This window comes from Branchiostoma lanceolatum, chromosome 14, assembly GCF_035083965.1.
Source record: "Branchiostoma lanceolatum isolate klBraLanc5 chromosome 14, klBraLanc5.hap2, whole genome shotgun sequence".
Lineage (NCBI taxonomy): Eukaryota > Metazoa > Chordata > Leptocardii > Amphioxiformes > Branchiostomatidae > Branchiostoma > Branchiostoma lanceolatum.
In genome coordinates, this window is record NC_089735.1 from 11,703,342 (window position 1) to 11,717,873 (window position 14,532).

General features: G+C 39.7%; 1 protein-coding gene across 1 annotated transcript; it reads right to left on the reverse strand.

The window, feature by feature from the left end:
- Window positions 1-482: 482 nt before the first annotated feature.
- LOC136448400 (1,4-alpha-glucan-branching enzyme-like) lies at window positions 483-14,500 on the reverse strand. The gene is made up of 14 exons (XM_066447853.1): window positions 14,369-14,500; window positions 13,514-13,683; window positions 11,523-11,638; window positions 10,460-10,721; window positions 9,904-9,994; window positions 9,148-9,357; window positions 8,387-8,630; window positions 7,900-7,998; window positions 7,264-7,419; window positions 6,427-6,553; window positions 5,632-5,816; window positions 4,577-4,707; window positions 3,553-3,670; window positions 483-2,415 (listed from the first exon to the last, which is right to left on the reverse strand). The coding sequence occupies exons 1-14, from the start codon at window positions 14,476-14,478 to the stop codon at window positions 2,353-2,355; spliced, it is 2,082 nt and encodes a 693-aa protein (XP_066303950.1). The 5' UTR covers window positions 14,479-14,500; the 3' UTR covers window positions 483-2,352.
- Between the last annotated feature and the right edge of the window lie 32 nt (window positions 14,501-14,532).

A 14,532-nucleotide genomic window follows, 5' to 3' on the forward strand; every position in this document is an offset into this window, starting at 1 on the left:
AAATTATGCAAATGAGGTCCTCATTAACATAATTTATCATCAGGTGTATTCACCTTTCCTATAGGTACCTACATCTCAAATATAACATCCGTACATAGTAGCATGAAGTACATTCTGCAATACCATTAGTAGACCTACCACCGCACATCTACTTGGTTTTTGGCAGAAGAAGAAGAAGAAGAAGAAAGAAGAAGAAGAAGAACAGGCAAGCAAAAACAATATATTCCCTTCCCACTGGAAGGGGAATATAATAAGTTCTATGAGCTTTTTCAAAAAAAGTTCGGCATGTAGCGTTTTTGAGTTTTTCAAAATTCTAGAATTACCCGATCCCCAAACTTTCTTGTTCTTTTGGCACTTACCACACATAACTTTGCCCACCAATGTATGTACTGCTGCTTTTTATTCAGACTACTTGAGAATCTAGTTAAATCCTGTCTGTTTCTCAGCATCTTCTGAAGCATGACAGACAGAACTCATCTATCTTGGATTATAAGTTATCATTTATTCCTCAAGTGCCACCAGGCAAGGTGACAAATCAAGACAAGCGTTTCAAAGAGGAAACAGAATTGCAACAATAGCAAAAGAAGTGTACCGAAAATGTTGCGGTAAGAGTTTTCATGATATAATGAAGATCATATTTTCATTGCATACAATCAAATAACTAGATATTCTTATAGGCAAACTTACTAAAAGTTGTTACATGTGTGCTTTAAAAGTTTAAGTAGTACGTTGAACACATCAACATACACTATCATATAGCATTTTATTGGTTTACTAAGCTAAAGGCAAGCACCAAAAGAGCATACATTTCATTTTCACTTTTACAAATGCCTCTAATACTGGAAAGATAATTTTTCACAAATATAAGGATCTATTCATCAGGATTTGGATAACATTGCTTTCAAAGCATTCATTTTGTAGCTCTCATTTCATGATCATATCATGTATGTTCAGACTTAACCAAGTTAATAAGAATCAACTTCTTTGATCAAACTTTATCACATAAATACAGTCAACGCTGCTGCAAACAATGAAATCAGCTGAACTTTATATTGACGAATTCTGTCACTTCAGGTGCTCATTTTCTTTCACTCTAGATAAACATTGATACATTCTGTTACAAAGCAATTCTGAGAATATATGCACACATGTGGAAAGCAACTGGTTAATGGCTTTTGTTCAAGGCTGCCATCTAAACACAGCAAATAAAATCTAATGTTAAGTATCAAGCAAGATATAGTAGTTAAACACAGCAAATACATGTATCTAGCAAGTATCTGTGATCTCATCCGCTCACAACAGCAACTGGTCACTCTCTCAGTACTGCTCCAACATTTGTTTCAGACTGTGTGCTCAACTTAACACAAGCTTCTACACAGTAAGTAAAATCTAACCTGCAGGCTGAATAGTTCTTTGCTATCATCTTATAACAGCTTCATGCAGTGCATGGGGGTTCCAACAATGCTTTACACTGAATTCAACAGAACCAGCAAACAGACACTACAAATTACGCTGAATTCAATTACACTAAATTTGGTCACCTAGGTACAAATTATATGAACAAGATGGCTTTTGCTACAAATCAAAGTACCTAAGGCCTATGCCTTATTTACCACACTTTTCGACTTTACACATACATTTCTCAGATTTGAGATTTACATTTTTAGCAGTGAGTGCTGGTCAATGAGGTCTGATTCCCCAATGCTGTGCAAGCTTGCCATCAACTGTATGTATCTCACACAAAATGTCAGTCACAATGTTTCAAACTGCTATGATCGTTCTTCTAATCTATTGTGACAGTGGGACAGCTCAACTGCTGGTACATGATTCATCATCATCATCATCATCATCATCATCATCATCATCATCATCACATCATCATCATCATCATCATCATCATCACATATGATTTACCATTGTGAAATACCTACTTCTGCCTAGTTTGTAGTGACTGCATTTATTTCATCGAAGTGACTGCACAAAAAACATAAAGGTAAAGGGGCAATCCTCAGGAAGAGGCAAAACATGATGCTATTTTTAAAGCTGGTTGTCTGCCGGTTGGCTAAGCACACCTGGTCACCCCTACTCTATTAAACTAAAAACAAATGACAGTAAGATCTTCTAGATAATACTTCTTCACCTATCAATTCTTGAGTAATTAGACTTAAAGTACTTAAAAGTGCTTTCCTCCACAGCAAGTTTCATGTTAGGCAAAGTGCATGCTCAATTAAGCAATGAAATGAGGTAAAACAATGTCAGTAGAGAAATATACAAGACAATGATAATGCTATATTGTTGATCACTGTGTTTTCCAGCGTACAGCTCTGGTCCTTAGGTTTCCTTTTGGTCATCTTATTTTGAGTTGTCATCCTCTTGTTTTGCCAGTACAAAGCCCACACGTGACGGCAAATACACCTGGAGATGGGGAAGACATCACACAGTGTTTGTGTTATAAGATAAAACAAACAAACAACTGACATCATCATCATCATCTGTCGACCGCAGTTGGGTTTAAGTTACTGCAGATTTCACATTTATCTGTCCTCCATTGTCTAACCACAAAGTCTTAAGCTCTATCTCAGTGTCTCTAGATAGAACAGGGGTTCATTAAATCGGGAAAGAGGGGCGCTGCACCCTCTTGTTTCAGTCCAGCGCCCCCTTGTTGAATTCAGATTTTAAGCTTAATCCCCAGCATACAGCCTTCCCTCAGCAATCGATTCTTCCATAAATACATAGAATTCGCTCCCTCGCCTGTGTGTGCTCCCTCTTGTTTAATTTTTCTGGAAAAAAACCTCTGTAGAGAATTAGGAAAGGTCAGTTCTCTGCAGTGAATTTGGTCTCTCAGCTTCTCAGGAGTATATTGATGAAAAAATTCCTGCATAATCAGCTCACTGTGCACTGCAATGGCTGCCTCAGCATCCAAATGATCTTTTAGCCTCCTTGATCATCCTTTAGGCTTCAGTTTGGAAAGAAATTGAGTTCCATACAAAAACAACACAGATTTGCATCCAATCTATTGGGCTGAACACACTATTATCCTGAACGAGACTTGGTGGGGCCTTTCCTGTTCATGAAACCTGGCTGGCCAATCACTTGGCATAGCCAACCACCTCCAACTATGACATAGACCCCGTTCATACTAAGTTGCGCAAGTCGCATTCGGGCCAAGTCGTCCGGAGTCGCATACCTTCACACCAGGGGTCGAACGAGCGCGAGTTGTAAATAGTTGAGGTAGTTTCGCTGTAATGCGCATCGGGCGTTTTCAAATGCGACTTGGAGCTTTCATACTATTACTAGGCCACATCAATGCGATTTTGGCGACTTGTGCAACTTAGTATGAACGGGGTCAAAGAAACCACCTTGGCATTGAAAAAATGCAGGCAATTTCATCTAATGATTGCTGAGATCAGGTTTTACTGTAAAGTACTTCAAAACCATACACACATCATTTACCAACGTTACATGACATCTATATCTAAATATGATTTGAAAAAGACTAAGGTACAGAATACTGAAACAACTACAACCACAAACACAAGAACCCTACTGTACCTTTAAGGAATTGGCCCTATTGTCCTGTTGGATGGGCTCTGTGAAGAACTCTGTTGTGTGGTCCAGGTGGCCATGTCCACCATACTCTGGGTTATCTGTGTCCAGAACTATCATGTACCTGGTAATTTCTGGGTTAAGGAAATAGCCTGAAGCAGAGTCTTGCAAGTAATTAGCGAAAAAAAAGATTTACTACAAAGAGAAAGAAATAATTTTAAAAAAATCTTGCACAAAGTCAACATCAAAAATAACATGCTATGATATCTCAGGTTTGGGAAGCCAAGTCTTTCACACCAAACCATATACGGTTCTTTCCATTTCATCATTTTGTCATATGTAGCATGATCAAACTGTTTCTTGAAATGAATAAGATAAAATATGGAGTAGTCTATATATATTGCAAGTTATTGGAATATCACACCATCAATGTGACACACTGTCTGACCAAGGAGGCAGGCCTAAGAACACCTGGCGCCGGACCTTCCTAGGGGATCTAAAAAGAGCAGGAATCCCATGGGAAGGGGCCGAAGAAGCAGCGGCCGATCGGTCAAGATGGAAGCATATGCATGCTGCCCAATGTGCCTGTGGCACAGGAGGACCTAAGGTCTAAAGTAAGGTCTGACTAATGGCACGGTTACATTTGTCCTACAATTTTGATATTGTAGAATTTGCAAGGAGGCTGTGACAGAACCAACACAACTAGGATCTTATATAGCCTTTCTTGTAACAAGACATCCGAACTTTCAATGACACATTCACAACTATCCCCAAAATGTCCTCAGTTTGCCATCATACAACGATAGTACCACAAATGTGACCAGTCCCTAATCTTGCCTCTACCAGGCTCCACAGGTTGCTGGAAAAATAGTAAGGTTGCAAACTGTACTCCTTGGCCAGCTAACTCCCCTGGTGTATTAGCTGTCAATTTGGCCAGTTTCTACTATTTTTTCCAGCGAACTGCGGAGCCTGGTAGAGGAAAGCTATAAACAAGATTCAGGGCATCTGACGAGAGATGAAAAAAGGATACTTTCCGGGGATGTCACATCCGATCCTGTAGTCTGTGAAGCTCTGGTGGGTGTGGAAGTTGAAGACAAACACACATGATGCTCGCTCAAACACGACAACTTTGTCACCCTCGTGCTTATTGCTCACATAAGCCTGTTGAGTCAAGGGATGATGTTAAAGAATATACAAACAAACTTTGATTCATACATTTTGTTGTCACAAAAAAAACTCACTGTGTTAATAACCTGGTGGGAAATATGTTACTGACAGCCAGCATGATATCAGCACAATATACTTCAAAAAAGCAAGTAAACACGGAAAAATGAAAAATCAAATAAAAAGTTTGATGAATACAGTTTTTTTTTTAAATGTTCCTTATTTCGGAATGAAGTTCACTATGTGTGGTTGAATATATCATACTCATTCCTGGCATGATGATTTGTTTGTTTGTTTGCTTGTTTGTAAGAAATCTCCATTAGTAAAGTACAAACATGCACTCACTAATTCTGCTGCAAGCCTCAGCTAATACGATACAAAGTGAAGAAAAATAAAAAGAAAAATTACAATTCAAAACAACTAGTGAAAATGTAAACCTGAACCAGAAATATAATAACATAAGAATAACTAAGGTTACACATTTAATCTGAAAAAAACTGGCACTTCTTGTTAGTTTTAAAATGAAATATCAATTGCAAATAATACATGAAACAAAATGTACTAGAGAAACAAATTGAAGTGTATATCAAATGTATAGGTTTAGAAAAATCATTTATAGAAAAGTGCAATGTAAAAGTGGAATTGAAAAAATGAGGTTGGGATGTACCTTAGGGCATAGCTTGGGACTGTTCAGTTTAATCTATGCAGCATAGTCAAAAATGAAAAAAATAAAAAATAAAAACATTGAAAAATTGATGGTTTTAGTGCATTGCAATTATGAAATCTCTGTGAAGTGGATGACAAAATACTTCATGTTAGTAATTTAAAAAAAAAAGTTCTGAAACAGAATTACCTCTCATTGCTATATCAAAGAAATTTGCAAGCGTAATTCTTGACACATATCACAGCAGCCAGCATTACCTGTTTAGCAGCCAGCCACCCAAATTGTGCCTCAGTCAAGTTCATACCGCGGTCAAAGTTGTTTAGGAATTTGTAGCGAAGGGTTTCGTCGTCGACCAGGTTCCACTGACGGCGAGCGTAGTGGAAACTGCTGTTGTTTCCCACCCGAGGAAAGTCCAGCCACTCCGGGTGACCGAACTCATTGCCTTTAACACAGAGATGGAAAGTAATTGTAAGTTGTAACCATCACTTTAACCAACAAACCAAATTTAACAATACCAAAACCACAGGATGATACACTAAAGTTTGTTAAGATAACATTATTTTTTTATCTAATTCAATCAAACCTGTAACAAGTTACATCAATTACTAGGGATACACAGTAGAAGTACAAAATACCATACAAATATACAATTATTAGGAAGACTTGAATGTCAAAAATATCATGAAGGCCAGAGTGTCAAAAATTGGATAAAGCCAGACTGCAGATTTTCGAGCTGATATATTTACAAAATTGAAGTGTTACGGACGCTATGTTTCTGAAAAAACTGAAGAGTTTGTTTTCCTTGTTTGTTATTCCATTGTTTCTGTTAGCTTTAAGGTTAACTTAAAGGTCAATGTTTTGTAGCCTCCTTCGCAGACTTCCTATAACGGCGGCATATATATAAGGGGGGGGGGTCTGCTTCCAGTTGGGCTGTATACATAAAGGTCCTCAGCGACATAAATCCCATGGCAGTGAAAGTCCCTTGCCGGCATTAGAGAACCTTGGCCCGTGAAAGAAATAGCAAAGGAGGCTAAATGTTTTGCGCTAGTTACCAATGAAGTTGAGCCACCCCTCGCCTCCAAGACCATTGGTGATGAGGCGGATCATCTTGTGCAGGGCCAGTCCTCTGTCTACTGTAACAGTCAGCTCTGACAGACACGACATGTTGGTGTACATCTCCTGTACAAAAACACAGCAGTTCAATGTTTAATGCAAGGTGATAGATAGCAAGGTCACCTGAGGTCTTGTGGCTATAGGGTTGTTGACTTAGAATCTAAAGGTTCTGAATTTGAATATCCCAAATGTTGTGCCCTTGGGAAAGGAAATTACTATAAACGCAGAAATGTTCAAGGGGATTTGATATCGTGGTAGGGAGAAAATGGAGTGTTCACAGTGGTTTTTGAGTTCGAATTTGATACAATAGTAGTGCTACAGTCATACAAAGGAATAGCTTTTCGTCAGCAATAAAGATTCCACCGCGAAAACTGCTAACATAAATCCACCGCAAACATTTCTGCATTTACAGTGACATCTATTTCCACACTAGACTCAGGTAAAAATGGGTAACTACATGTAAATTTAGGATGGGTCTATTGGATGGGAAGTGAAGCCAGTAGCCCTACGTTGAGGAGAGCCACACCTCAAGCAGGTTAAATTGAGTGAGCCCGGTGTTACATGTAGTGGATCAATCTTTTCAATTTGGTCTTAAGCGGCTTGTACTAACTGTACAAAACTGGTGTATTACGTCTAAGGCAGTTTACCGGTTATGTGAAACTAACTAACTAACTGACTGACTGACTGACTGACTGACTGACTGACTTACTGACTAACTAACTAACTAACTAACTAACTAACTAACTAACTAACTAACAGACAGACAAAGATCTTACAGCATCCATGAGCCAGAAGGCGAGCGTCTTGTCTCCCACCAGTGCCTGGTCGTGACTCTCTGCATAGGCTATCGTCTTCTCTCCGTGTCTGCGATTGATCAAGGTGTGAACGATGTCTCCAATATTCCAGTCTTCATCCTTCTGCTCTTTCAAGATCTGAGGAAAAAGTTTTATAATCAGGAAAGAAGTACAGTCCCCACATTAAGGACGTTATATGGGGAATATGTTATAGTTCTCAATATAACGTCCTTCGCAACATCCATTTTTCGAGAAACTCATGCCACTGTCACTTTGGTGGATTAGCATCTTAAATATCACCTAATTCCATCAAAGCAAAGTGTCCCATCAAGTCTCTGGTAAACATTTATTTGCTGCCAGCTGAAAAACTTTGAGATTTTGTTCAACTACCAACTACTAAGTAGTAATTTTTTTTCTATGATGGAAAATTATGGACGGTGTGTGTGATGCCAAGCACAACCCTAACACAACTTAATACACTGAGCCAAATAATTCCAGTGAGTAAGTCCAATTTTTGCGTTGGTGATTACAGTTCCACTATGCTTCAATCAATTTATACCAGTTCAGTTGAATGCAGATGACTTTCAAGCTAAAAAATTTGATAGTAATCATCTTTACCTTGATCCATTTGTCTGGAATGGCCATTCCTAAGCGATAGTCGAAGCCATTTCCTCCCTCAGACACAGGTCTACAAAGAGCAGGCATCCCTGAAACTTCCTGAAAAAAAAAACCCAGACATTATACCTTGCAAAACTTATTATACCTTTCTGTTTAGTATTTTGAACAACAAATTGTTTTTCTCCCATTTTTTGTCAATTGTTCCCCTTCTTGAGACGGTTAGACATGTCTGATCAAATTACTTTTAAAACAGTGACAATTTCTAATTTGAAGTTGCAGACTTTTATAACATTCTGCACACTCTGTCACTGATCATGACCTCTATCATTCTTAAATACCATATAATAAACCTTGAAAATGAATATCCAGAAAACTAGGAGACAGAATCTGATGTGAAGGAATAAGGAAGAAAAAATAACTATCAAGTCGCATTCGAGCACACATACTCCAGGCAAAAGCTGAAGACAAGCAAAGAGAATGCTCTCACCTCAGCTATGGTTATGCAATTCGGGTTCAACTCATGTAGCATGTGATTGGCCAACATTAGGTACGTGATTGATTCTGAGTCTGTCGGGAGGCCGAAGTACTCTCCCAGATCCCCGCTGAAGCCGTGCGCGATCCCGTGACTATGGTACAGCATGGACGTCACGCCATCGAAGCGAAACCCATCAAACTGGTATTCCTCCATCCACCATCTTAGGTTGGACAACAAGAAGCGAAGAACTTCCCAGCTGAAAAAAAGGAAAAACAATGCAACTTATAGATACCAGTATGTGCATTGACAATCTCTGTATTTTTGTCGTTGCTACCAAATTCTGAGAAAGGAACAAAGTACAGAAAATGGTGTCTTTCACAGTTACACCACACCACACATTATGTAAGTTGCTGTACTTTTGTTGTGTCAATAAAGATTGTTGTTGCAATAAAAATTCATTTTTTTAATATAATTAAGAAGACTTGAGAATATCTTATTCCCTCATTGCTTCTAATTAGTATATAGTAGGAGGTAAATCTAGGCCACACCAATTTGATTTGTTGGCCATTATTGTCACAGTTGATGCTTTGTGCAAATAAGATAAACAAACAATAGTTTCAGACGTCCTCCTATGGAAACTAAAATTGATGCTTGATAGGGCAATGTGGAGTGAAATATGTACTTCTTGTTTGGTCCCGGCTGATACAGACCGATAGATGATGATGATGATGAAACAAACAAACAAACAAACAAATTAATCTAAACAAACATACTTGGTGTAGTCAAAACATCTGCTGCCCCACAAGTCATGGGTCCCTCGGCTGCCTTCGTGGAAGAAGCAGGCGTTGGTTCCGTCAAACTGGTTCAGACCGTCCAGGGTGTTCGTGGAAGCGTGGCTGTGGACCACGTCCAGCAGCACAGTTATCCCCTCCTTGTGCGCCATGTCGATGAGGAGTTTCAGGTCGTCTGGAGGACCATAACGACTGGAGACAAAAGAACAGTGATGAGTTTTGATTAACAGTAAAAATGTGTAGCTTTTTTTAAGTTAAACCAAATAGATATGAAAATTGTGATGAAACAAAAAAGCATCCAAAGAAACACTAAACAAGAGAACAAAATTGCACAGGTTCTAATAAAATGATCACTCATTTTTTAACAGTGTTTGATTTGCCGAGTCTATGTCTTTGAATTAAAGTGCACTAGAATGAGAAAGACTGTGAACGACAATAGATCACCCTAGCACAATTCTTCAATGTGGATCTCAGTATAAATGCATGCTCACATCGCGTTAACAGAAAGGGGACAAAGTACCGGGCCATGCATTTTTCTTTGCAGAAGAGCTGACATTTCTTCCCATGATTTAAGCATTCAACATCTTAAGGAAAATAATGTTAACTAATATACAAGTTTTCAGAGGTAAAAGTGGCAAGCAATAATTCTAGCAGAATATGAGAATATTTCTAACAAAACTTTGGTTAAGTCCAATTCTTGTGTTGGAAATTACAGTGACTTGTTTCTGACAGTCTTACCTGGAGGCAGCAAAGAAACTGGTAACCTGGTACCCAAAGCTGGCATAGTAGGCATGCTCCATTATGGCCATCATCTGGATACAGTTGTAACCTACGTAACAGAGAGGAAGAGACTTTTAAGTAAAACCAATTACATCTGTGCAACATAATTTTTAGTTTGTGTGCTTGAGATATACAGAGTGGACTAATCCTCAAGCTAACTGACATCTTTTGTACTAGTCACCTGTCAGTAAGACTGGTGTAGCTGCATAGTTCCCATTTAGAACTTTTATTCAGACAAAGACCAAAAATGGCTTTATTCAGTGCTTCAGGCTCACATGAGCACAGCAGGCTGCCCTGATCATCCGATACCCTATGGGTCATTTTGCGGATTGTGTGTTTGTTCTAGCTGGTTTCTTGTTGCATACATTGAGCTCTGAAAACACATTTTGTTCCCAGATTATATTACTTGTTTAATCCTTTACAACGCCTTGTCTACCATTCACAGCTTCATGGGCCCCTCCCCATAGGATGTCAAAGATTCAACCTTCATACAGGAACTAAGACCACAAGTTACCTTGTTTCTTGATCCTTGGAATGACGTTGTATGCAAAGTACTTGTAGTCTGCGACCTTGCCCTCCCATGAGGAGATCCCGACATGAGACTCGTATATTCTCAGGCTGGGTGAGGGCTTTGGGCGAGGTTGTTGAAACACATATTTCTCTGGAGGGTTCCAGAATGTTGCCTCGTAGATCTTTGTCTCGTTACACGGAATGGTGTACTTGGCCCAGGGGCAGATCCTCTCCAACAGATGACCATTTTTGTCCTTCACAACAAGCTACAAGGGAGACAGAGCATTCCTCCTTTATGCTATTTTCAAATACATGTATGTACTTTAGTCTGCTGATCAATCATACATTCTGTATACATTTGCATTTAAGGAAAGTCATGTAACCATGAGAGAAAGAAAGAGTTTAAGTCCTGGTCTAATTTTGAAGAGCACGGCATGGAATAACGGTAAAATGTAACTAAAAAGGATCATAAAGGCTTAAAACAATTGAGTGTAGTCGGAATCAAAAACAGGAACTTGTGCTTGTATGACTCCATGCAAACAAATGATGCAAAAAAATTCTTCTGCCAACTTTCACTGTTAAGAGAAGGACTTAAGATCAAATCTTTTTCATGATACAGTCAAACCTGTACAGGTTACCTGTGCTACATAATGACCACTTGGCCGATGTGACACCTTTCTGGTGGACCGTTACTCAGATGACCCAATAGAATCTTGTCTTTAGTGGCCACCTGTCCACATAACAGTCTGTAAATGCAGAAATGTTCGCGGTGGTTTTATGTTCGCTTTTTTTGCGGCGACCGTTTCACCGCAAACTTAAAACCACTGCGAACATTTTTGTCCAATACTCAGTAGCAGTATGTGACTATAGCACAGCTGCGAAATTAAAATCACTGCGAACATTCTATTTTCCCCTTACTGCGAAATGAAAACCATGCGAACTTAAATGCATTCACAGTAGTAGACAAAAATTTACCAGTCCCCTGAGGTCTTCTTCTCTTTTACTGCATTTGTCGTTGCTGTACCTAAACATATCTAACGGCAGTACTGCAACTCCAAAGGGTCTACCTTGTACTTGGACAGATGGTCTAGAGGACAACTCCCATCATCCTTTGGTGGAAGAACCAGTTCCCATTTTCCAAAGGGCAGCTTCTTGAAGGAGCGAGACGTTTTGTCCCATTCATCTGTAAGAAGAAAAAAATCACCATTTCTGTACATTCATACATGTCTTGAGAAAAAAAAATTGATCCAGTAATCTATTATGTTCACCATAGTGTTATGTGTTGGAGTAAGCTGCCTGTCTCTTTGTATTTATCTGTTATATTAAAAAGGGAGTACAAAAAAAAAACAGAAAACGAAAAAAAAAATTATTTGGCAGAATGGCCAGTTCCCATTTACCACAGGGTAGTTTTTTGAAGGGGTGTGACGTTTTGTTCCAACCATCTGTATGGAGAAATAAGAAATAAAGTTTACCCTTTACAAAGAATCTATCTTACATTGTCAGTCCCTTCTTTTGCTGAAGAAGGCAACCTTACTTCGTAATGAAAAAAATAATACAAAAGTGGTGATTATGACTATTTGATAAAGAAGAAGTTCTTTATTGAGTGTCAATATAGACAGCTATGCTTAAAGGTTAAAGCCTGACTAAATCGCGCTCCTAGCGGCCGGTCCAACTGTAACCACCGGGAAGGGGTCATTAACCTCAGCCAGAGAGCTTGTGTAAACACAGGCTAGTTATGCTTAATGCTCAATTCTATGCTTCCTTATGCATTGCACTATATTTTCAACTATGACTCACATTAAACTACAGCCATTGCTTAAAAATTAAATCTTTGTAAAATTGACTGCGTTTTACAGAAAAAGGGAATAGCCATCCTCACATGCCAGGCCAACCGTATCGTACATCAAGCAATGACCCTGGCGTACCGGTCTGCAATCTGTAGTAAGCAATCTGCCCCTCTTGCTGCGTTTGATAGTGCTGGCTGACTTTCAGCCAATCAGATACTCTCCCTCCTATTGTTGGAGGGAAAGTTATCAGCCAATCACATTGCCTCTTGACTGAAGGTGGAGATATGATTGGTTGATGATGGCTGGCCATTGCCAACAGTAGTGAGATGCACAGGATGCAGGCTGATTCACTTAAGGGTCACTGCTTGATACATACAAAAGGTAGGCCTGACAAGCGAAGATGTACAGAAGGCGCATCGGCTTTTTAGCGAATGCCCACAAACGCCCACTCTGGCGAAGTCCGCGCTGCACGAATCTAATTTTTTTTGCTTGGAATATGTTCAGGTTGTGCTCCCATTAATTAATCCTGAGTTTCAAGTCAATCCATGGATCCGAAGTTAAATAAAGTGAAGTTGAAGATTCTTACCTGGCTTTTTAGCGAATGCCCAGCAAAAAAGGCTTTTTAGCGAATGCCCACTATGGCAGCCAAAATATCGGCCATCGTGACACGGGCGCTAAATCTAACACCATAAACATGTTCAACTAGTTGTCCCCTGAATGTGTACTGAGTTTCCGTGCTGTACACGCCTGTAAAGTCACTTTATTTTACGAAATACACGGCGTGGGAATCCACTGCCCCGGACGTAAAAATCCAATATGGCGGCTCATTTGCATATTTGGGACAGGTTACTAGCGGCCTCTACCCCGAATACGTGCCGCGGGCCGCGCCGTGTATTTCGTAAAATAAAGTGACTTTACAGGCGTGTACAGCACGGAAACTCAGTACACATTCAGGGGACAAAATTTTAAACATGTCTATGGTGTTAGATTTAGCGTCCGTGTCACGATGGCGGATATTTGCCTAATATAGTGGGCATTCGCTAAAAAGCCTTTTTTTGCTGGGCATTCGCTAAAAAGCCAGGTAAGAATCTTCAAGTTCGCTTTATTTAACTTCGGATAGATGGATTGACTTGAAACTCAGGATTAATTAATGGGAGCACAACCTGAACATATTCCAAGCAAAAAAAATTAGATTCGTGCAGCGCGGACTTCGCCAGAGTGGGCGTTTGTGGGCATTCGCTAAAAAGCCTGTCCCTACAGAAGGTATTTACTGAAGTCTCCCATGAGATAGAGTTCTTCTGCTCCAGGCGCCCACTCTCGCATCACCACCCCTCCATCCTGGGTCACATGGATGCCGAAGTGCTCGTACCCACGGCTGAACTTCTCCAGGCCTCCTTCATGTTGGTTTATGTGATCCAGCAAATCCAGAAAGCATTTGTACCTGAGTGTAGTATAGCAACGAAAGGAAGATTAAGATTGAAAGTGATCAGGGTGAATACAGCAAATGTACAAATTGATACTTCATTCTTTGATTAAAAGTCTGGAATACTGTTCATTATTTCTTTCCACTGAAGTCTCCTTTTTCTCTCTCTCCTAATTCAGGGGATATAAAAGTAGCCCAGCACACTTATCATGAAGAGTAGAGGTGACCTGGTATGCATTGTTAAAACATGCCCCACTGACGATGACAACAGAAGAAGAAGGGGGTCTAAGATAAAAATAGATACCGAGTCACTCCCAAGACGGTGTGTGTGGGGGGGGGGGGGGTCTCACGATGTAAACCAATATTCATCGAGGGGGCGTGTCTATCGTTGTAAATCACTCAAGTTTTGTAAATTATGCGAACTTTTGATACATCTATCTCGTAGGTTAAGCGTCACAAAATCATGTCATATATAGTCCACCATTGGCACATATCATCCACACTGCGTTGATATATCGTTGATTGTCCAAACTGATAATGTATATAACGTTATACGTGATGCAACACACGTGTGTACTTTAGCGTGGGATCATATGGTTTGTAAATCGCCTCGAAGCTCCTTTCAAAATTTTGGGTCACTTTAAGGTTGTAAATCAAAAATGTCTGCAACAAGAATACAATGCACATTCTGTGCACCCTTTACCTTCTCTTGATCTCCTTGTCAAAGGGTTTCAAGTAAGAGTCAAGGTCATAAAGCCGGTTCAGGTCAGGCGGTGCTTGGTCGGCTTCGTCCACATCCATTTTCGTCGCCATGTTGGATCACCTGGACGTCAGCTGATCTTGGACCAGTCCATTATCCAACAGAGA

What these genes read in the sequence shown, in the direction of transcription:
- LOC136448400 (XM_066447853.1), bottom strand. Translation starts at nt 14,478, where the DNA reads ATGGCGACGAAAATGGATGTGGACGAAGCCGACCAAGCACCGCCTGAC. An exon ending in CTATCTCATGGGAGACTTCA is followed by an intron (nt 11,639 to 13,513) that starts GTAAATACCTTC and finishes TTCTTCTTACAG; the next exon opens with ATGAATGGGACAAAACGTCT. An exon ending in TTCCAGACAAATGGATCAAG is followed by an intron (nt 7,420 to 7,899) that starts GTAAAGATGATT and finishes CTTTTTCCTCAG; the next exon opens with ATCTTGAAAGAGCAGAAGGA.